This window comes from Salvelinus namaycush, chromosome 29 (assembly GCF_016432855.1).
Source record: "Salvelinus namaycush isolate Seneca chromosome 29, SaNama_1.0, whole genome shotgun sequence".
Lineage (NCBI taxonomy): Eukaryota > Metazoa > Chordata > Actinopteri > Salmoniformes > Salmonidae > Salvelinus > Salvelinus namaycush.
Window position 1 is genome coordinate 25997602 of NC_052335.1, and position 22474 is coordinate 26020075.

Consider the following 22474-nt stretch of genomic DNA (forward strand, 5'->3'; position numbering starts at 1 on the left):
GCCCCCCTTGGGTTGTGCCGTGGCGGAGATCTTTGTGGGCTATACTCAGCCTTGTCTCAGGATGGTAAATTGGTGGTTGAAGATATTCCTCTAGTGGTGTGTGGGCTGTGCTTTGGCAAAGTGGGTGGGGTTATATCCTGCCTGTTTGGCCCTGTCCGGGGGCATCATCGGATGGGGCCACAGTGTCTCCTGACCCCTCCTGTCTCAGCCTCCAGTATTTATGCTGCAGTAGTTTGTGTCTCGGGGTGCTAGGGTCAATCTGTTATATCTGGAGTACTTCTCCTGTCTTATCCGGTGTCCTGTGTGAATTTAAGTATGCTCTCTCTAATTCTCTCCTTCTCTCTCTCTTTCTTTCTCTCTTTCGGAGGACCTGAGCTGTAGGACCATGCCTCAGGACTACCTGGCATGATGACTCCTTGTTGTCCCCAGTCCACCTGGCCGTGCTGCTGCTCCAGTTTCAACTGTTCTGCCTGCGGCTATGGAACCCTGACCTGTTCACTGTGATTACTATTATTTGACCATGCTGGTCATTTATGAACATTTGAACATCTTGGCCATGTTCCGTTATAATCTCCACCCGGCACAGCCAGAAGAGGACTGGCCACCCCTCATAGCCTGGTTCCTCTCTAGGTTTCTTCCTAGGTTTTGGCCTTTCTAGGAAGTTTTTCCTAGCCACCGTGCTTCTACATCTGCATTGCTTGCTGTTTGGGGTTTTAGGCTGGGTTTCTTTGAGATATCAGCTGATGTAAGAAGGGCTTTATAAATACATTTGATTTGAATTTGATTTGAATCCAATCTGCCCTACAGCCTCTGCATAAGATACATTATGAGTGATTTTATATCTTTGGGCCTCTCTCTGCACCCAGCATCCATCCATCCATCCACCCCCTCCCCCATAATCTTGTTCCCCTCCACACTTGGCACATATTTTCTTCCCTTTGCAGAGCCGCTACAAGTCCCATTCTTTGGCATTTAAAACACCTTAATGGAGGTCTGACAAACTCTCCAACAGGCAGAAATGACTCTAGATTGTTGTTTAACTACTATACACATCATACATAATTTGTTCTTAGCATTTGTATGGTTGAAATCAAGTAGGATAATGTACGTCCTAAAATTCGTATTATAATGTACGACTGCTATTCCATTGATAGGCTATCAATAGAATAAGGCTAATGTAATGCAACCTAACGTAATATATATCATACTAAAGCATTCAACCATAATATATAATACTAAACGGGTCAAATCCTACTGGTGCAAACATTATGTAAGATACTGTACGTCCTATAATTCATATTGAACGACCACTATTCCATTGGCAGCCTAATGTAATCAAACATGACATACAATACTGAAACATTCAACCGTAATATATAATACTGAACGGGTCAAAGCATACTGATGGAATTAAGACATCCAGAGCTGCAGCTGGATACTATAGTTTTCGTCACTGTGAATGTGCTAGCTAATGACAGCTCCTGCAACATTCTCCCAGGATGTAATGAGGAGCGGGGTGTTTTGGGTGTACTTGTTTTCAAGTCGGAGTACGCCGTGCCACCGGAGGTCATACCCCTCGAACTTTGCCTATGACAGGCTGTGTCTTGTGCACATGCCTGCTCCTACAGTCGGTTATGTGGACAGTTTTGGCAGACACTGTTTTGACCAAGTGTAACTCTGTTATCCTTCCTCAGTCCAAACAATATGACCCGTTTCTTTTACTGGCATACAACAATTTTCTGTGGGCAGTAACCCCCCCAGGCCAATGAGCCCAACAATTTTTAAAAACAAATAGACTGGCACTTCCATCAAAGTTATCTTTATTGCTTGAAGATATAACAGTTATTCACTTACTGATCTGGTCAAGTTTGTTTTTATCATATGTGTAGTCTCGGTTTTCCCTCCTCGAAGACCAGCCAGGTACACCTGAGGCTTGGGGACATTGCTATTGCCATCCCTCTTGCTCTGGCATGCAACATCTTCGAGGAGGTAGGTTTGGGTGACGTTATCCCTCCTCATGTGACTTAGATTAGTCTGCATTGAGTGGGTCACTTTACTACGAAGATTGGCCTGAAAAAACAACATGCCCATTACCAAAGGCAGAACATAAAATGTAACCTTCTTGAATAAAAAATATCCATGCAAGAAGACCATGGTAAACCTACCACTGATAAAATGAAACAGTACACTCAAGAGTCAATTAAAATCACATACCAATTTGATTGCTTTTCTCCTCAGCTCCCACTCATTCCACTCGTATGACTTCACAATGTTGGTCTCCAACAAATGAGTGTCTGTCTGAGTGCTGCTGTCACACTTTGTAATGGGTTTTACCAACAGTCTCTCCCCTGACTGCATCTACAGAGACAAAATTGAAGTGAACTGTGGGTAAAAAAATATTACTGCAAGTTCTGAAGATGCTATGGAAGAATTATGACTTAGTGAACATAGTGCCTTCGGAAAGTATTCAGACCCCTAGACTTCTTCCAGAGGAAGTCTGGAGCTCTGTCAGAGTGACCATCGGGTTCTTGGTCACCTCCCTGACCAAGGCCCTTCTCCCCCGATTGGTCAGTTTGGCTGGGCGGCCAGCTCTAGGAAGAGTCTTGGTGGTTCCAAACTTCTTCCATTTAAGAATGATGGAGGCCACTGTGTTCTTGGGGACCTTCAATGCTACAGAAATGTTTTGGTACCCCTCCCCAGATCTGTGCCTCGACACAATCCTGTCTCGGAGCTCTACGGACAATTCCTTCAACCCCATGGCTTGGTTTTTGCTCTGACATACACTGTCAACTGTGGGGCCTTACATAGACAGGTGTTTGCCTTTCCAAATCATGTCCAATCAATTGAATTTACCACAGGTGGACTCAAATCAAGTTGTAGAAACATCTCAAGGATGACCAATGGAAACAGCATGCACCTGAACTCAATTTTGAGTCTCAAAGCAAAGTGTCTGAATACTTACGTATAAGGTATTTCTGTTTTCTATTTTTTTTATAGATTTGCTAACTTTTCTAAAAACCTGTTTTTGCTTTGTCAATATGTGGTAGTGTGTGTAGATTGCTAAGGGTTTTTATTTAATCAATTTTAGAATAAGGCTGTAACGTAACAAAATGTTGAAAAAGTCAGGGGGTCTGAATACTTCCCAAAGGCACTGTACCTCAGGATATGGAGTGACACAGGCAAACTGTTGGTGGAGTTGGAGGAGCTGGATAAGCTCAGGGGACTGCTTTGCTTTCTCTGCCACATGGGCAATGTACTCATCTGGCTTGGATCCAAATCTTAAAGCTGCCTCCTTGGAGCTGAAAACATAGTATTTCTCCCTATGTTTCAGGACTCCTATGCTTGGGTTGCCTGAAACAACAGTCTATTTTACATGCAGCATTGGGATGTTCAGTTAGAAAAAGACAAGTTGGCATAATACATCAGTTCTGGTGAATATTTTCAATAAGGGGGGAAATGAACGTTAGTTGTACAACAACGTAACAACGTATACAATTGCCACGTTCAAAACTCCACATACCTGGCAGTAAAAGCCCATCCTTCTTCACAAGTGTGTAACCACAAATTCCATTGTACTGCAGTGGTAATTTGTCAAAGTTGGCTGTTGTCTCAGGCAAGAGCCACTCTTGTGTTTTGATCTCATAGGGGTCAATACGGTTTTCTGACAAGGTGAATAACAAACAAAACAATTTATCTACTACAAATTAAACATGTAAAACCATTAGCCAATGATAGAGATGTAGGAAATGCAGTGCTTTACTGTGGCGGTATAAACACAGACTACGTCCCAAATAGCACCCTATTCCCTAAGTAGTGCACTACTTTATACCAGGCCCCATAGGAAATAGTATACCATTTCGGATGCACCCAGAGTACTTACCTGAAGACTCCTTCATTCTCTGCTCGTACTTCTTGATCTCCGACCCCAGTATGTCCTCCAACTGACCATCAGGGAAGAGCTGAGACTGAGCAGCCAGAAAGGGCTGCAGGTTCTCCATTATGTTACTGAGGATGCTCAACAGCACCATCTCATCTTGAAGACCTGACCAGAACTTTGCCAGAGCTGTGAAATGGGGCTGGAAGGATACATAGTACATGAGTTGAGGCTTAGACATTGAAAGGCCCTTTTTCTAGACACAGGTTAAGCCTAGTCCTGGACTAAAAAGCACTTTCTAATTGGAGATTCTCCATCGAGTTAGCTTTTGAGTCTAGGACTAGGTTTAATCTGTGTCCGGGAAACCGCCCCATAACAAAACAACTCAAATACATATACATATATATATATATATATATATATATACACAAGATACTGTACTTACAAAAACCTGTGCAGTGGGTACTGCAGTCTTTGAATGTACGGTGACCCTCAAAAGCTTCATACGTGTCGCTAGTTCAGTCTGTAGGGTTTCAACTTGCTTTGCACATAGAATGACATCTGCCTGGTGAGGAATTTAATCAGAATAATGGGTAAAATTATTATGCAACACAATACTCTTGAAGAACTGCTCATTGCGACAATTTCATGTACTGACTTGAAGTCATGACGCCCATCACCTTCTAGCTAACTCACCAAAATAACTTTGAGAAAGGCTTCATGTTGTCGTACATTATAGAGAGCCTGTTTAAGCATATCCAGAGGAACAATACATTCTCTGGTCTCAACCTCAGGGTCCAGGAGCCTCTCCAGCCAGGATGTGTACTGCCAGGCCAAACTCTGAGAAAGCTCCAGCTCCCATTCAATGTCTTTACTGGTGGATGGAATGGCTTCATTCAGAATAGCTGGCACTAAATGGAAGTTGAGGACAAAATTGAAATACACATTTGGAGCTCTGAGAAATTGTTTCAGTTATCAAGGTCTATCAAAAAATATAAATGTGATGTTTTGGAACTTACAGTCGTCTATGCCCTCTCCTCCTTTCCTGCTGTCTTTGTTGAAGAGACGGATGCCAGTCACAATCATGCTGAGGTCGTTGAGCTGTTGCTCCTTGTCCTTCTTGATGAGGGACATGAAGGTCCCCAGCTCTGACTGGGGAAAGACGCTCTGTAAGGCAGCTGCAAAACACCACACAGTCAGTTGTGAGCAAAATAGGAACAAACTGATCAATGCTGGAAAACGTGATGATTCCCACATTTTAAAAACTCACTTCGATGGACAGTGTAATTACAATTGACCATTTCCTTTCCCATCTTTGTGAATAGTGATTCTTAACAGGTGGTACAAATTACAATAAAATAGTCCTTATGATTACCTGTAGCCTCTCGCACTGTGGTGATGTCTGTGGAAGAACCCAGGCCCGAGCGCAGCAGAACATAGCTGACAATCTTATGGTAAAGGCCCTCCAGATCCTCACGTGTTTTCACTCGGCTGTCAGTGATTTCTCGACTCACTGGGACTAGCCTTGACTGTAGTACCCGCTGGTGCTCCTCAATGAACTCACCTGGGACACAAAACAAGACCTTTGAGGCAAGACCAGTATCCCATGCCCTTAGATGTTACACATATCCCAACAGCTAGGGTTTAGTTAGTACGCCTTATACATCATAAATTGTTAATGCATTCTTTGAGCATTTTAAAGCACCCACTTACGTCGAGATGTGTAATTCATGTCGAAGTAGACTTGCATCTTGATTGTGTCAAGGGCAGGGCTCCCCTGGTCCATGAGTTTGTCCACACACAACTGCAAAGGAATAACACGGACGTTGAGCCCAATGCGCAAAGATCTCAGGCATGCTACCAGCCAAACCGGGGACAGGGTCTTGGTTATAATTAAATGCACTTACTTCCACAAGTTTTCTAACATCTTGCTTGGTAAGAGTCCGATCAACGTTAAATAGATTTCGTGAGTCCAACACAACAGCTTTTACCTAATAGGAAAATCATTGATTAGACAACGTTAAACACCGACACATTACCACACACGGCTAGTTACCGAACGCTTGCCACGTTACTAATTAGTAAACCAGGTACCTACCATGAAAGCCACTAATGTTTCGGACACAGCATGCCCTTTTCCGTCACATTCTTGGGCGATTTCTCGAATTATGTTTTTTATCACACTTTCTGCTTGAGCACGAGACATGTTTTAGCTTGCAAGCTACGGAGATCATGCAAATTCTCCACTGCTGCACAGCGTCCTGGTTCCCCGTCGGTTGCCATGGTAACCAATGAAACACTGCCACAGGATGTAACAGTAGTATGCCTAGTTTGTAATGCACATCTGACTGGTGAATCTTCATTTACTCAGTGTTATTACTTTGCAGATAATTTTTTATGGAGTATGTAATGGAAACATGCAACAGTCAGATACATAAAAATATTTATTCTAATAAACAGACCTGACATACAACTTTGTTTAAGTAAATCATAGCAAGACTCGAGCATGGCTTATACAATCAAAACCAAGAGGCTGGGACTTATTCAACCTCTGACCACCAAGACCTAACATAAAATGAGCTGACTATTCATCAGTCTCCATATTTCAGCACTCATAAGGCCTTTCCATTTCCCACAGGGAACGCTTCAGACATCCATTTAAAAAGACCTGTGATTAAGATCACATGGCAACCCCACTTCTTTAGAGTAGAAAAACATGGCAGTTCTAAAAACACATTGAGAAAAAGCAAAAATCGTGCCAAAATCAAAGAGCGGCTATGTAATAAGTGAATCACACTAGATACTAGTAAGTCTACTGTAAATACAATGGGGTTGATCAAAATACTGCAAGTTATTTAAACTAATAAGGCCAATTGCTTGTCCAAAGTATCCATAGGCAGTCAAAGAAAACAATAAAATGCTAAGGGCATAGCCAACATGGCTATCAGGTAGCGTCAATGAAACAAAATTCAACATTCTCATCAAGTTCAGGTATTTGCTGTCAAAATACTTAGAAAAACCATGCATTTAAGTCAGATATGACCCATTCATAAAATCTGAAAGATCACTCAATATTCATAAGTCAAAAGTCAATATATTGTGAACAAACATGTAAAGTCAAATATGAAAATAAATACAATGTGAACCAACAAATCATACCAGTCAAGAATAGAGGTTGTCAGTACATTGAATCAAGGGCCCAATCAAACAAATGCATGTTAAGGATCAATGCACAATATAAACAGTGATTGTATACAGCTGAGTAATGACACTAAATTCAGGACTTGCGCAATATAGGCCTTATATTTGGGACATGAAACGTACCCTAAATCAGCACCAAGTGCAGACTCAAGACAGAAGGAAAACTCAAATGGATAAGTAAAATGAACAGTCAGTCTACCATTCAGGCATGGTGGCATCAACAGACAGTACACACTAAACGCTTCACCTGCATTGATTTAGCTACAAGTCTTGGAGGGAAAACTACAGTATCTCACCAAGTGGACACAGAAAATATAACGGACATTTTAGGTTAAGTTATTTAAAGACAACTTTAGAAAGCCAATTTAAAACAGAAATATTTGCGGACAATTTCAATATTAACTTTAGAAAGCTCATCTTAAAATAGGAAAATGAACCGACAAACTATATTCAAATTTGGGGCACTACGTACAGTTCTGGGCATTGTCATAGTAGCTCCTCAGAAACTGAGAAGATTACTCAAAATGGGCCCTTAAAACAGACACGTTTCCCTACCATCACCAAAATACCCGGTTCAAGTGCCTTTTGTCATATTCCTAAAAAAAATTAATAAGTGGAGAAAAGGGTAGAAAAACAACCTAATATTTCAAGAGGCACACCCATCCCAGTTACTTTTTTTTGTTGTCATTCAGAGGAGAATCAGTCTCCTTTCTTTACATAAGGCCAGATCCTGATCAGGGGATTCATGACAAGCACTAAAGCTAGCATGTAAATTAATCTTCCTTTGACAGGATTTCTGCCACAGTAAGCATAAAACGGAACATTCAAGTATTGTCTGATCCAACAACAGTAGAAACATTTTATATCACACCCAAAGTACCAGATCGTTGGAAGTGTCAGTGCTGAACATCAATAATGAAAGACGTAGTACATGTACAACACCATTGAAAACGATAAAAAAGGTTTAAAAAGCACAGACGTAGAAACTAGGCACTATTGGAGAGCTATACTCTATTGCACATGTGTAAGAACTTGAACCCATACATTTCAGGTGAGTACAGCTCAGAAGCACTTCCTGAAAACAATCTGGGGGCCATATTCCTCATATTCCTCTTGGCTGATCCAGGCCGAGGCAAAGGAAGACAAGTTGGCCAGCACTGCACCTCCGCTCCATACAGAGCAATCTCTGTCCTTAGGGCTTGTCACCCGAACACACTCCCCCAAATCTGTAGGCACCATGGTTCTAATTTCACTCTGAAGCCGCTCAGGCAGGCCAGCCAACAGGGTATTTCCACCTTCACAGGGGAAATAAATACATTCAGACATGGGCAGATGAGTGGACAAGTATTCAGCAACTAATAAACCAAAAACTATGTACCTGATAGGACAATGTTCCCCAAAAAACTCCGCCGGAGGTCAATGTCTGAATTAAGGATAGACTTGAAAATACTCTCATGCATCCCGTAATGGTCTCGTCCAATCAGCTCTGGCTTAAACAGAATCTCAGGAGCCCTGTGGGTGGAAGACGCCACCGATTAACAGATCTTAGCCAACCCTTGATGGCTATCCAAAGGCTTACTTGGTATCACCATATTCAAAACTGAACAATAAATGGCACCGTTTGCAAAGGGAAACACTTACAGTTCTTAGTCTCAATTTTCTCAGACAAAGCAGAACACATAATTATCCATACTCATTAGGGTGAGTGTTTAGTCTTCAGAGTGAGGATACAGGGGCCCTGTTAGATGGTTACCTGAACCGCTCTGTGCCGAGGTGGACGACTTGTCCATCAGGCATGGTGTAATACATCGCACTGCTGGCCGACCCTCCACAGGTTAGCTCAGATTCATAGTCCTGGGACACCCGGCAGCATTTCTCCTTCATCTCCCTCACAATCTCCATCTCGGCAGAAGTGCGCATGCAGAACCCCTGCTCCTGCAGAAGCTGGTACACAGGACAGCAACACACAATACAGACAATGGACATTGTTTTCAAGTGATCATCATTTTGAACTAATTGTTTTAGACCAAATCCCTGTCCCTGTCATAAATACATACAGAATTATGCGTTAATATCAAGTACCTTTTTAAGGTGCATTGTAACATCATGGCCAGCCAAGGTGCAGCGCTGCACTGCGTGTGGTAGACAGTATCCCTCAAACACTGGCACACTATGGCTCACTCCATCCCCAGAGTCAAACACTACACCTAGTAGGAGAAACAGATACTCTAAATGATTATCCTCCATCTTCAAAATTATTAAACCAAATAGTAGATGTATAGTAACCAGTCTTAGATTCTAGCTTTAAACAGGTCTTTGAAAGCATACTGTCCTCTTCTCTGGGACACAACTGACTTAAATATGTTAACCGACTAGACACATTTGTAGAGTATATAATCGTGCTCGTTTTACCTGTGGTTCTCCCTGCTGCGTAAAGTGCCAGCACCGCCTGCATGGCCACGTAGGTGAGTGGAACATTGAAGCGCTCAAACATGAGTTCCACCATGCGCTGACGGTTCTCCAGTGGGTTCATGGCTGCCTCGGTCAATAGGACAGGGTGATCGTCTGGTTCCACATGCAACTGCTGGAATGTGTGGTGCCAAATCTGAAACCAGACAATTGAGCAGTCAATGATCAAAACCACCACAGCCTGATACTATGGCTTCATCAGTACTCCCAAATGCACCACTAAAGTGCATACAGAATATTGGATAAAATTAAGTCAACAATATATCACCAACCTTTTCCATTTCATCCCAGTTGCGTATAATTCCGTTCTTCATGGGATACTTCAGTGCCAGGACTCCTCTCATATGTTGAGCCTCATGTCCAATATAGTTCTCCCGTTCCAAGTAGCCATTCATTATTTCCTGATGGCAAATTAGAAAGTCCGCACATAGGGAAAGCTATGGTTGCCAATACGACCTTAACTTAATGAAAAACACAGCCCAAGAGTATAGATGCCACATACTTGGCTGTTGCCTTACCTCGTATTTTGGCAGCCCAATGATATTTGGGAATATAGTAGTCGGGAGGTCCTGATCAGCAAACCCCGCTTTCATCAAACCAGACCCTGTGTCCAGCACAACAGGGGTCTTGAAATTGGTCATCTAAAAAATAAATAAAGCCTATTTTACTGAAAGAAAAATATAATAATCAAGTCTATGGTGAATAATGTGGACGTCTAACTAAAGCCTTACGTCTCTGGTGGGGATGTGGTGATTGGGTTGATTGACAGGTGATCTCCTGGCAGTACCACACCTCTGAAACCCATCAGAGACCTCTACTTCTCTCCACTCATCAGCTCCGCTTGGTTCACATGATCCAGATGTTACTTCAGCAGACATACGAGATGGCTCTTCAGAATTAGACCCCAAATGTGTTAATAACACATCCTCAGATTTCTGGGAGCAGTGGATTTCTATCTGAACACAGTCAGACTCAACAAGCGTTAATGTTGATCCTATAGAGCAGCCACCTAGCGTTGACTGTTCATGGAACTCCAAAGGGTTATTACATAAGGATGCCTGTTGATCGGCGAAGGGGTTGTCATCGTTGTCACTTCTGTGTTTATTCACATCTTGACTCAGAACAGGATTAGGATAACTGTTTGTAGGTTTGAGGTTTCGCTCTTTAGGCTTCGGATGAGTATTGAGCGCAACTTGCGGTGTGAGCCTAGGGTTAGGGTCTGCATTACTATCAGGGCAGTGAGTTCTATACATGGGTTCAGTTGGAATTTTGAGTTCTTGACCTTTATCATTCACAGGAACGGATGCCTTTCTTGGTTTAGGCACAGGGGGGTTGTTGGCATTAGCACCTGGGTCAAATGGTCCATGTTCAGGGCACATTTCACATATAAAGGAGGTAGTCTCTGGTGTGCAACTTTGAAAAGCTTCCCCAGATCTTAAATCTTTCTCTTTACCCTCATGGCTTTGGATTCCAACCTCTTCAATAGATTCATTGGGATCAGAAGTGATTTGTGGTAGAGTTAAATCTTGTGGTGAATTGTGCTCAGTAAGATCACAGTAGCTGGGGGTGTCGACTTCTACCATGGCATCACTACAGCCGGATATATTAGCGTCACCATGTGGGGACTGACCATTTACACTTTGAACACATGTTTGTGATAGAGGGGTTTTGGCATAATCTGGACATGGGGTTGCAGTAATACTGAGGGATTCATTAGGATCCAGGTTTATGGAGTCTTGGGGTAAGGATGGCAAGTGCTTTACGTTGTGGTGTTGGCTCCTATTGTCTGATATAAGATTATCACAGAGTGCACGGTCCTCCAAGTTAAGTTTAGAAGTCCTTTCCATTACTGAGCATTTCACTACTTTCCTGGTTCTGCTCATCCTCTTGAGTTGACATTCTTTGGTCATCTCTTTGTCTAGGCTATTTTCCATCCCCTCCACTTCCCTTTTCTCCCTCTCTAGTTCTAATAGAAACTCCTGCCTCTCCTTGCTCGTACTTCGGGAAACCACTGATTGAGTGGGCTTTTCATCAAGGCACTGCTTCTCAGCCCGTCGAAGCTGGTGGATCTTGAGGCTCTCCTCCATGATGAGCTCATCCAGAACGTGCAGTCCTCTCAGCTCCTTCAGTAACTCTCCCCTGCTGCTTTGAGGGCACATCAGTCCAGTCAACCCAGTCTCCGTCAGCCGTCCATTGTGGCCCATGCTGTGTTCTGAGGCCACAGTTTCACTGGTTGCCTCTGGTGACCTGCATTCACTCTGGTTGTCAGTGTCTGCAGAGGCAAGACTGTCATCAAGGCTCAGGACACCATGTGCCTTTAGGTCACTGGAGGACATCTGGAAAACAAAAACATTGTTATTAATAATAACAGAAAAATAAAAAGTGGAGATTCCCATCAGCTGATTATCTATTACAATTTTAAAGTCCGCCAAACAAAATAAACTTAGCTTGTATTAAATTAAATCTATTTTCAATCTTGTAAAAACAATACTTTCTTACAAATCTCCAGGGGGGGGGGGAAATAATTTATTGACAAGTTCATATTGTTATTGCGAAAAAATTAAATAATCTAATTTATAGAATCCAATTTGTAATGTATGGACAGTTGTCTACTTTGTTCATAGTTCACCAGCTTAAGTGGTTCCATGATCCACATTGACCTAGAGGTACACATTTATATCATGACCTACCACACTTACCTGCGCCTCACTGCCCCATGATTCCCACGGTTTGCTCGTGCTCTCAGTCTTCAGAAGGACAGCCAACATCTGCTCCTGTACCATCACATTCTCTTCCTCCTGTAAAAAACAAAGTTAGAGAAGTGTTAACAAATGCAAACTATTGGCCTACGCCATGGTTTAGGGAGGGCTGCAAAATTACAGGAACTCAAATTCCCTGGATTTCAAGAAATCCTGGTTGAGAATTCTGATTTCCTGCTTATTCCCTCCTGATTCTGGGAATCCTCCATCCGGGATTTCTGGAACACCAGGGAATTTATTGAACGTTCCCGGAATTTCACAACCCTAGGTTAAGGTCACTTAACAATCTCAGTCATGTGCTAATCTGAGGAGCCAAACCATTTACTGCTTCAGCATGAAGACAATCCATTGAATATTTGTACCAACATGCCTCTAGTATTCCAGCTGCACGGTCCAAGATCTCCTCTACCTTCCTGAGACCCTCCTGCTCCTTCAGGTCCCAGTCATTTAACGAGACTTCAGTCATGGAGCTGGTTATCCTGCAAACACAAACAGCAACAAGATGAGTGCTTTGGCTTTCATAGTTTACTAGGCACAATGGGCACCTATGAGGACCATGTCAGGAGACAAGAGCATAATGTGTCATTACCTTTCACAGCGGTCCTGTTTGGGGTCGTGAAAGTCATACGTATCCCAGAGTAGAGTGGGGCTGCTCTCTGCAGTGTAGTTGGGCCCATCTCTTGCATCTGTGATGGTGCTGGAAAGGGGATCCCGAATGGCACTCAGTTCCGAGTCATCAAAGCTGTCCTGTGCCTGTAGGATACTGTTGCTGGGCTGTGCTCCTCTGCTCTGAGGGTTGGTTTGTACCTCCGTCTGTGTGGGCTGGTCTCTGGACCAGTTGGATAATTGGTCGCTGTGGTGGGAGCACTCTGAAGGGTTTGGGCTCTTGACGTCCCGCAGCTGTGGTGACTGTGATGGGTTCTGAGTGATGGTGACCGTGTAGGAGTTCTCAAGGTCTTCCACAGGCAGACTGAGCCATGGATTATGGGGCAGGGTAGCCAAACGCTTCAGCTTGATCTCAAAATGCATCGAGTCCACAGTTATCTTTGGGATGATCTGAATGTTGGCCCTTGAGGTGCTGCCCACAGATCCAAAGTCAAACTCCTCCCTGCAGTCCTCAACGTCAGACACGCTGGAGATGTTCTCCTCGTGGATCTGGGGCTGCCTGGTGATGGGCCTGAAGGAGTCCCTGGTGCCTGGTACCCTGGACAGCCCCTCCCATCCCTCTCGCACAGCTCCAGTCTCCATGTGGCCGCTTCCTGCTCCATCAAAGCCAGAGTCAAAGGAGCTGAGGGAGGGAGGCTTCCCCACAGCAGTCACAGCCCCAGAGACGGCACTGGAGGGAGACGTACCCAGAGGGGCCTGATGGTGCTTGAGGTTGGAGAGAGAGCCGTGGCTGTGCATGTTGTCCTTAGTGTGGCAGTCGGATCTGGAACAAGAGGTTCTACTGTGACTAAACGTCACATCTGGAATGTTGAGACTGGCTGTAGGCAGAGTACCTGAGGCCAGGTTAGTGTGTGGCACAGGTCCTTCCCTGTGGCTGGCTCTCAGAAACTCATACTGCCACTGCAGCGCCGACTGGAGGTCGTTGATAGGTACTACACCTGGACAGGTCAGAAGTTTACACAGATTCATGCATCTGAAAGAAAGAAAGTGCCAGGGTCAATGCAAAAACTATGATAAAAGTCACCAGATCAAATAACTACGGAAGTCTGTAGTTAATACCCTCCTAAAGCATTTCAAATCGCACTGTGATATAAAACAGTATTATGCAACAGTAGTTTCTCACCTTTGTGACAGCTGTTTGCCAGTCTGCTGTAGCTGGGCGTCAGGGATGACGTTGGCCAGGTGAGCAAGCTGGACCAGGTCCTCCATGTCCGGGGAGGGGTTGTTTGTCAGGAAGTCACAGACTGCCTGCCTCCACACAGGGACAGGGCAATGCATCTCCAGCGGGTGGCGCCGCCTGGGGAGGCGGTCATAGTTCACACCCCACAGAAGGTCTTGGAGAAAGTTCTCACACAGGACTATGTTGTACCAACTATTGGCCTGTTGAGATGAAAGAAATTGAGTACATGACATCAGATTAAATTGACAATGTCTAACCACAACACAAACCACATGCACATCACAGGAGATAAACATGTAAAATGTAATGTCATTTCAAGAATTTCTAATTGTAGTCTATTTCAATTACATCACCACTTCAGTATAATATAAAAAGTTGGCATGCACAATCAGGAATCATAAAACATTAGTGCAAGTGGACAACTACTTTTTTGTAGTAGTGGTAGAAGTCAGAGACTGCTCGGAGGGTCTGATGAGGGAGCTCTACAGCAGCGTGGAAGTTCTCCTTCAGTCTGTCCAGATCCTGCACCCACTCTTCCCTGGTCTGGACATCACCAGGAGGCAGAATCTCAGCTAATGTGTGGATCACATCTTCAGAACAGCGAACCAGGGCCTGACAAGAGGGAGGACAAACCACCGCTGTGTCATTTAGGATCCATACAGCAGCTCGAATATGGCAATGCACCAATCTTAGGAGGAAAAAAATCAGATTAGCCTATATTTACCATGGCAGGGGTATAGATCGATGCCTCAAATTCTGACGTTAACATCTCAGCCCTTCTGGCATCTTTAGAGATCTCTATTCTGTAAGGCTGGAGCTTCTCGTTCTGAAGGCTTTTAATCTGTTCTGTTATCTGCAAGTGGAGGTAAATAAAGCAAAATAATTAAACATTTAAATAAGCCTTTGAAAATGGAAAAAGGCAAGACAACTGGGTCATGTTCATTAGGCACCAAATAGAAGAACTGACAAACAGGAAAGGACTGGACTAACGACCAATTTTTGTTTTCAGTTGCAAAGCCTCTTAAAATGTTTTTTGTTTTGTGCCCAAATTAACAACATTTTAGAGTAATTGTTATGTATTATAACAAACCTGCTGTGCCTCATTACACAGCTGGAAGACCTGTAGCTGGAGGTGGGCCTTGGAAAAGGCCTGTTGCCACAGCAACTCAATTTTTTCCACAGCCACAGTTATCCTGTCAACAAAGACAACAATAAGATACCTTCAACCCGGGGAAAAGACTCAATGTAGCAGAATACTATGATGAACCTTGAAATAGAACCGTTAGATATACATTACTAACATAATATCTATCCATTGACAGCTTTGTCTATATAGCAAGTCATTGTGTCAAATATGCAAGTCTTCCCTTCAAAAACAAATAAAATGCACACCTTACTCCTAAGGAAAACGCTAAATGTCAGCTTGCCTACATGTACTTTGTCAGCAGTGTCAGTGCCTACCACACAGTACAGTACCTGCTGTAGTTCTGCAGCATGTCGAAGGCTGTGTTGGTGAAGAGGGCTGTCCCGGCCATGGCGTGATAGCACGAGTTCTTCTCAGGGTAGCGCATCTTCTCCACCACACACTCACAGTGCCTCAGCAGCTCATCCAACCCCAGCTCCCTACACACCACAAGGATAGTAGAGTTCAACATGTCCTCTGTACATAATATGTACATACGCAGTCACTCAGCCTTTGCAGGGGCACAAGAGTCCATAGATTCAAGGAAATATTCAAGGAAATCCTTCAAAAGGCGTTGCAACTTGAGGCAGGTAACTTAAGCCATTATAAGCACTTATAAAGCTGCTGTACATATGCTCACTTTCTGTGTAGATCAACTCGGCTTACACATGTACTACCCAAAGTAGGCATTTGTTATGTTCAACTGAATGAGAGCCCAATGGTGAAAACAGAGTCTCTTACCGCCGAAGCATTTGGAACTTGGACTCGTTGGTGTAACAGAAGGCCTTCAACTCAGTGAAGGCAGAGGGGACAGGCTGTCTGGAGAGGGTCTGCAGAGTGGAGATGGAGGACGGGAGCCTCTGAACCACCGAGAGAAACTCCTGGACAAAGCCATCTATCTCCTACATAAACAGTCCAAGAAGCTAGTTAGAAGGATGATGAGGGTGAGATGAAGTAGAAAAAAAATACAAAGTAAATCCTGTTGCATCAAAAAAGCATTATTCACATGCTTGTCAAAGTTGTACAGCCACCAACCAATAGGCAAAAGACAACAAATGTACAACAAAGTTGGCTCACCTACTCAACCTACCAAGAATCCATTTAGTTACTGTAACAGCACAACATTGTAACCGAAAACATTAATTATAGCATCTCAAAACAGACTGCCCTCAGCAGTACTAATGAATAGTCAACATGGGTGAATACCCAGTCAAACATGAGTGAATATGATCAAATGGCGAGAGGAGAGGGGGCCGCCTTTCACTTGGTAATGAGGTCCACTGATTGCACTCTGCAATTGCGCAAGCTTCACCAAGGTAACAATGGGTCAGGGGCCACATCACTGAAACTCATGAATGGATTCACAAATGAAAAATCTCCCCACAAATAACAGTTGAATCACTAACTGCACACTCATCTCTCCAGATAGATTCAGTTAATGAATCTACCACAGATGTTTACTAGTGGAAGAAATAAGAATAAAGCTTTGATTGGAAGCAGAGTTCTCCCGCTCTCTTAGTCATTTCATCCTCAAGACAGGCAGCAAATCAAAAGCAGAGGATAGGAGGCAGTGAGGTCGTCCTTTGACCCCTGACGGGGAAAGGAGGACAATGCTGCCGTGTGTTAAACCTATTAGTGGAGTTATGACTGATCCTAAGATAATCTACTGCCAAAGCTAGCTGTGGCAAACAAGACTGTCCTTTTAAGAAGATCACATTACACGCACGACAAGACAAGTCATGTATTGCCTAAGATTTATCATGAGAAAAGTCCAGTGTGCTTATTTAACAGAACGAGTAGTGACGCTAGTAGTCAATGGAATTCTTTGAAAGAAAACTGTCATGAGAATTCTGTTGAGATTATATGCCAATGAATGGGCACAAGCATTTTACAACTGGCATAACTTTCCACTTGACCAATAAGCAAAATACCACAGGATGAAATGACAACAGTCCATGTAAATGATTGTAAGAGACAAACCTTGATAAAGGTAACCCAACTCCGATGACAGTAAACCAGGTAGCCTCCTAAAGATGCAGTCAACTGGCTTCTATCAATGTAGTTGGAAAGGTCAAAGACCCCTTTCAGCAGAACTCTCTGTTGGTATTAAAAGGATGTTTAGACACACCCCACACACAATATGAAAGGTGAAGACAGTGAACCCATCTTACCTTAAAGGGAGCAACATAAGACTTTGATGGTACCAGCAGTTTCAACAATAGTTTCAGAACATCTTTCTTTTTCGGTTGAATTATGTATACAGTGTGCACTGTCCTCCTATGACGCTAGATGGGACGAGAAATTAATGTTACACTTTTATTGATATTAATGACAACAAGTCAAAATCACACACCTAGTAGTACAACTTGGGTGGGGCACACAAATATCTTCCCCCATTTGGAATTGTAATGAGCACCACGGTTCTGTCAATGGCCATGACAAATGAGGACAAACTGACATGAAGACTCACTGCACCATTATCAAAAATGACTAAATCAAATGTACACATTAGTATGTTTGTGGACATTAAGAGTCTACCATTTGATTGTCAAAATTATATGTAATCAGACAAAAAAAGCCACAGACAACTGAATTGTATGGCAGATTTCCAAACACCTTAACCAATTTAGCTCAGATAATGCAATTCCTCATACAATTCCACTAGAGCTTATTAAATAACTGAAGGCATATGATCCAGCATGTGATCTCCCTCCCCGTCACCACTTCAGTATTATAGCCCATAACCATCATCCAAGCAGGAAGTGACGCACTTCGCATTGTGCCCTAAAGAGCAACATCAGACAAGAACACTTAATGAGCTAGGAGTACCAGAAAGGCCAATCTGAGGTGGAGCTATGAAGTGCTGAACAACATCATTGTGGCTGAACTGGACACAGCAATACAAAAAACTGAGACTCACGGTCAACACTTCCCAGACAAAACCAACTTATTATTATTTTTAATTGTGCAAAAGTGGATTGAGGTGTACTAAATAACATTACTTTAAGAACCAACTATGACCATTACTGTAAAGCAATGCCTACAAGCCATCTAAAACATTAAATCTTTGTACAAAATATTAAATGTTACCTCAAATTATTCAAAAGATGGATGTTTTTTTGCAAAATGATAGAATAGATACCTCAAGGAGAAGAAGAGTTTCAGCAATGAACCTTGTTGTATTAAGAGTGGCTTGTCTCAAATCAGCCACAACTGAACCCAAGCTCTCCTTCTCCTGTTTCTTACTAAAAAACAAAGCGGCATCAGTAAGGCTTAACATGACTTCCAGTTTTGAGCAATCATCTTAAATGGACATCCGTAAAAAGAATACACATTACATTGTAGGTACATACTTGTACAAACAGAGAAAGTAGTGTATGAAGTCAACCACTTCAGATTTGCTTAGATCTGAAAGACTGCCATGAGAATCCACAGGGAACATGACCAGAGGACAGCCATGCCGATCAAAGGCACCTGTTGACAGAAATCCAATCACTTCATGCGCACATTGTTACAGTTCATGATTTGCGATTGTTTTGTTACATTTTGCACATTGTAACATACAAATAATGAATCGAGTGTTTATTATAGCCTACCAGGGAAAACTACTGCTCCCGAGTTCAACACATGATCTGGAGGCAGCGGTAGGGAGGGGGAGGCCCCTTGGAATTCTGAAAGTATTTGTGCGAAACGAATATTTACATTAGAAACATGTCTGGGTACAATTTCTTCGGTGTTTTTCCACTAACCGTAGAAACCAGCGCGTCCAGCGCCTTCCAATCCCCCTCCACATCCAACCCAACTGCAGCCAATAAGTAACAAAACTACCCTCACTACAATACATCAGAACAGAGCTTATTTGCAGGCACATTTTACACACTTACAATTTCCCACAAACTCAAAGCGCTACCATCACACGTGATATTAGATTGCAACATCATAATAACTTCGTAAATTTGTAACAAATTCTCACGCTACAGCGTGCACTTGACTCGATTCTTACCTGTTGCGTGGCGGCGGCTCATTGTTGGGTTCTCACAGTCCTTTACAAATGTTGAAGCTTTCGTTATTTTTCCTGCCGGAATGCCAAAAAAATATTTAGAATCGATCCTCTCATATTTCCTAACTAAGCATTCTAAAAGACAGCATTATATTTGAGTGTCGGTTGGACAAGAGACTTGGGATCTAGTCCACTTGTTTCCGCCATATTGAGTTCATTCCGAACAGGGTATCATGCGGTTGAGCAATTCCATTGAGTGGATGCTGCAAGCCCTCATTTATAACTTCAAATATCGGAGGGCGGGGAAAGATAACGAGAACGTGACTTGCATGGAGAGACGCCTAGCTGTTAACATTCTGTGAACTGATGGCAATCAATGCAATGCTGTATTTATATTTATTATTTTGAGATTCATGATCATGCAATGCTAATAAAATAAACCATTGAACAATAAATGGCACGCACAGATTATTTCAAAGTGATGTAACACAGTTCATCCTAATGAGAACGTAAATCATTCCTGGCATTACAGATTATGAAATAAACTTTTACCTACCAAAGTTTTGTTGTTGAAATCAACATGTGACCTGCCTATATGACAAGTACTTGTGATGCCTGGCATAATCACACGATCAGATATCAAACAGACAAAATGACTGCAACTATTACATAAACAAATAGCATGTGGATAATCAGATTTATTACAGTTGACCAATTGTGATAAGCCAAAGAGACGCATGCTTTTCTGGGCTTCTATTCGTTCACTTGTCATTCAACCTGTACATTTCTTTGATGGTAGGATAAAGTCAGCTTGATCAGGCTTCAATTCTTTAAACTGCTGATTGATGAAATGTTGAAATGCTGCCCTTGTTTCTTCCAGGTCATCCATATATACTTGCTTATCGGCTACAGCTGTACGGAGGTCCCTGATGGTCTTGTCCAGCAGAGTCTCCAGCGCTTGTGTTGACTCCTTCAAGGTAGTTAGTTCTGCCTTGTACCGCCCCTCCGCCTCGTCTATGTTGCGTTGGGCAATATCCATCTCCTCCCTTCGGGTTCTCTCGATATTGCCAGTGATGCTGGATATCATCACTGCCCTCACTTCCACCAGTATCTCATCTTTTTTCTTGCTGGCCACCGCCTTCGCATCCTCCGGTTGCAGCATGAAGTCCCTGTTGTAAACATATCACATAATGTGTTTGTGAACCACAATAGGAAAATCATTAGCCGGTCACAGATCTATTTGAGATTTTGCGTACTCCTCCGTTGTCATCATTTTCAAGCCAAGCATGTTTGCCACGACAATTCCAAGATGGCAAAAACAGACAGGCAACCAAGCTAGAAAATTATGACTATAAAAAGCACACAAATCTCACTCATTACCCCAATTTACAGCCATGAGCTGCTTTTGAAATACTGTAGCTATCACTCTGATCACACATGTCTACCAACATCTCCAAGATAGTGGCAGCGTGTGCAGTAGTTTGTTCCTCTTCTCTTCGGGTTCTCACAACACTCTTAGCATGCCGCTGGGCTATCTTCTCTATGGCCCTTCGGATCTCCTGTGAGGCCCTCTCTTCGTTTCGTTTGCGCAGTTTCTCAATGTCGGACCTGACCTTGCGCTTTGTTTTGATATCATACTCAACCAAAGTCTCCTGAGGATGTCATGAGGCAATTCAATTGATTACATAGGCGTACACATACCCTACACTCTATTAAAATATCTGAGCATCATGGCAATTGTAGGTCTACAGCTTTTTATGAAACAATTGATATAGTAGGCTACTCTATCAATTACAAGTGTTTTCCTTTGATAAGTGTCCTCATACCTGCAAATAAGAGTTTGCATTTTCTACTTTCCTCCTCAAGAGCTCTCTCTCCTTTCTGGCCCACTGAAGTGTCTCTAACACTATTTTCTCAATTTCCATATCAGCCTGAAAGCAAGACTTATCATTAGCAAAACCTCTTGCAATGTATTGCAGTCCAGACCTAACGCAATGTTCAACAAAAAAAAGCAGCATATTTTTGTACCTTGCCCCACGCCTTCTCAGTAGCAGCTCTAATACACTCCTCCTTCTCTTTTTGAAACTCTGTCATGTAATACTGGTGTATGTTTTCTCCTATATCTGCAATTCAATGTGATACAGTCACTTAAACATCTGTTACAGGCTGCTACCATTGATACACGGAGTGGATGTAGTAAAGGAGGAGGGGGCATACCAATGATGTTTGAGTGAGTACTCAACTGCTTCAGCTCTTTCATTGGGTCTCCATACAAAGCTGTGAGAGCACGGCTTGTGGGCTCTCGCTTTCTTGCAGTGCATCTATGACCTCCTTTAGATAGAGTGGAAGGATGCTGTGAAGCTTTGAGGGTTCCCACGTTGGGTTTCCATTGCTCTTTGAGTGTGTCCATTTTAGCTTTTACAGTGGACCTCACAAAGCACATAATTATTGTAGCTTTGACTCACCCCATGGGGCGGGATATCTTGCTTTAATCAAATCTAGTTACAGAGATCTGTTGGAAGTACTAAAAAGGTTTCCTTGCTGAAGAAAACAACTAAGAATGTATGACTCCAAATGCATGTGCCGGGAAAAATAATAATCCATTGTGATGCTATTTAGAACGCACATGGCTCATTGAGAGACATTCCAATTACTGTCTTTTTTCTCGGGAGAGCTCTGGCGCTGTTTTCCCACTGGTCAGCTCCTAGCCCAATAATGGTGCCTAAAGTAACTCCATCTAACATAAATCGATTCTCAATTGCGGTACTCTACTTTCATATCAAAATAATTCCACAAATGCAAAATACACACTTACTGCACACTGTTTTAACCTGTTATAACACAGTTGCAGCCGACCGTATTTTTCAGTGACAACACGTTTGTGGCGTCCATCTGCCTTTTACACAGTGTTAGGAGACGCATATAGATAATTAGCAAAGGTTCGTTTTCCGTTAAAAAAAAGCCCTGTAACATGGAAATGTGGTCGTGTGGGAACCCTAACCCTACAAAGGTGTGTACTCATGTAAACTTTTGTTTATAAATGTTTTTTATGCTGCTAATATGAAATATACATTCCTTGTTTCCATTACCGCACCGCAAGAGATGAGTGTTAACGTTTAAAGCGAAGTGTCTGCGGAGGCTC

General features: G+C 42.8%; 3 protein-coding genes across 3 annotated transcripts; all 3 read right to left on the reverse strand.

Annotated features, from left to right (window-relative positions):
- Window positions 1–1842: 1842 nt before the first annotated feature.
- LOC120024223 (cilia- and flagella-associated protein 206-like) lies at window positions 1843–6080 on the reverse strand. Its single transcript, XM_038968417.1, has 12 exons — window positions 5973–6080; window positions 5782–5865; window positions 5588–5678; window positions 5250–5438; window positions 4894–5052; window positions 4571–4785; window positions 4320–4439; window positions 3881–4076; window positions 3521–3661; window positions 3158–3351; window positions 2215–2358; window positions 1843–2070 (listed from the first exon to the last, which is right to left on the reverse strand). Exons 1-12 carry the CDS (start codon window positions 6078–6080, stop codon window positions 1843–1845), a joined length of 1869 nt encoding a protein of 622 aa, XP_038824345.1.
- Window positions 6081–8137: 2057 nt separating this feature from the next.
- On the reverse strand, window positions 8138–10185 carry LOC120024561 (actin-85C-like). The gene is made up of 7 exons (XM_038968845.1): window positions 10063–10185; window positions 9817–9945; window positions 9488–9680; window positions 9158–9282; window positions 8829–9019; window positions 8454–8587; window positions 8138–8370 (listed from the first exon to the last, which is right to left on the reverse strand). Exons 1-7 carry the CDS (start codon window positions 10183–10185, stop codon window positions 8138–8140), a joined length of 1128 nt encoding a protein of 375 aa, XP_038824773.1.
- A 9588-nt stretch (window positions 10186–19773) lies between these two features.
- LOC120024495 (uncharacterized protein C6orf163-like) lies at window positions 19774–22466 on the reverse strand. The gene is made up of 2 exons (XM_038968755.1): window positions 21576–22466; window positions 19774–20501 (listed from the first exon to the last, which is right to left on the reverse strand). Exons 1-2 carry the CDS (start codon window positions 21773–21775, stop codon window positions 20105–20107), a joined length of 597 nt encoding a protein of 198 aa, XP_038824683.1. The 5' UTR covers window positions 21776–22466; the 3' UTR covers window positions 19774–20104.
- Between the last annotated feature and the right edge of the window lie 8 nt (window positions 22467–22474).

What these genes read in the sequence shown, in the direction of transcription:
- LOC120024223 (XM_038968417.1), bottom strand. Translation starts at nt 6,080, where the DNA reads ATGTCTCGTGCTCAAGCAGAAAGTGTGATAAAAAACATAATTCGAGAA. An exon ending in AAACATTAGTGGCTTTCATG is followed by an intron (nt 5,866 to 5,972) that starts GTAGGTACCTGG and finishes TTTTCCTATTAG; the next exon opens with GTAAAAGCTGTTGTGTTGGA. An exon ending in TACCCACTGCACAGGTTTTT is followed by an intron (nt 4,077 to 4,319) that starts GTAAGTACAGTA and finishes GTATCCTTCCAG; the next exon opens with CCCCATTTCACAGCTCTGGC.
- LOC120024561 (XM_038968845.1), bottom strand. Translation starts at nt 10,185, where the DNA reads ATGACCAATTTCAAGACCCCTGTTGTGCTGGACACAGGGTCTGGTTTG. An exon ending in CGCAGCAGGGAGAACCACAG is followed by an intron (nt 9,283 to 9,487) that starts GTAAAACGAGCA and finishes TTCTCCTACTAG; the next exon opens with GTGTAGTGTTTGACTCTGGG. An exon ending in GGGGAACATTGTCCTATCAG is followed by an intron (nt 8,371 to 8,453) that starts GTACATAGTTTT and finishes TCCCCTGTGAAG; the next exon opens with GTGGAAATACCCTGTTGGCT.
- LOC120024495 (XM_038968755.1), bottom strand. Translation starts at nt 21,775, where the DNA reads ATGTGCTTTGTGAGGTCCACTGTAAAAGCTAAAATGGACACACTCAAA. An exon ending in CCAATGAAAGAGCTGAAGCA is followed by an intron (nt 20,502 to 21,575) that starts GTTGAGTACTCA and finishes TGTTTACAACAG; the next exon opens with GGACTTCATGCTGCAACCGG.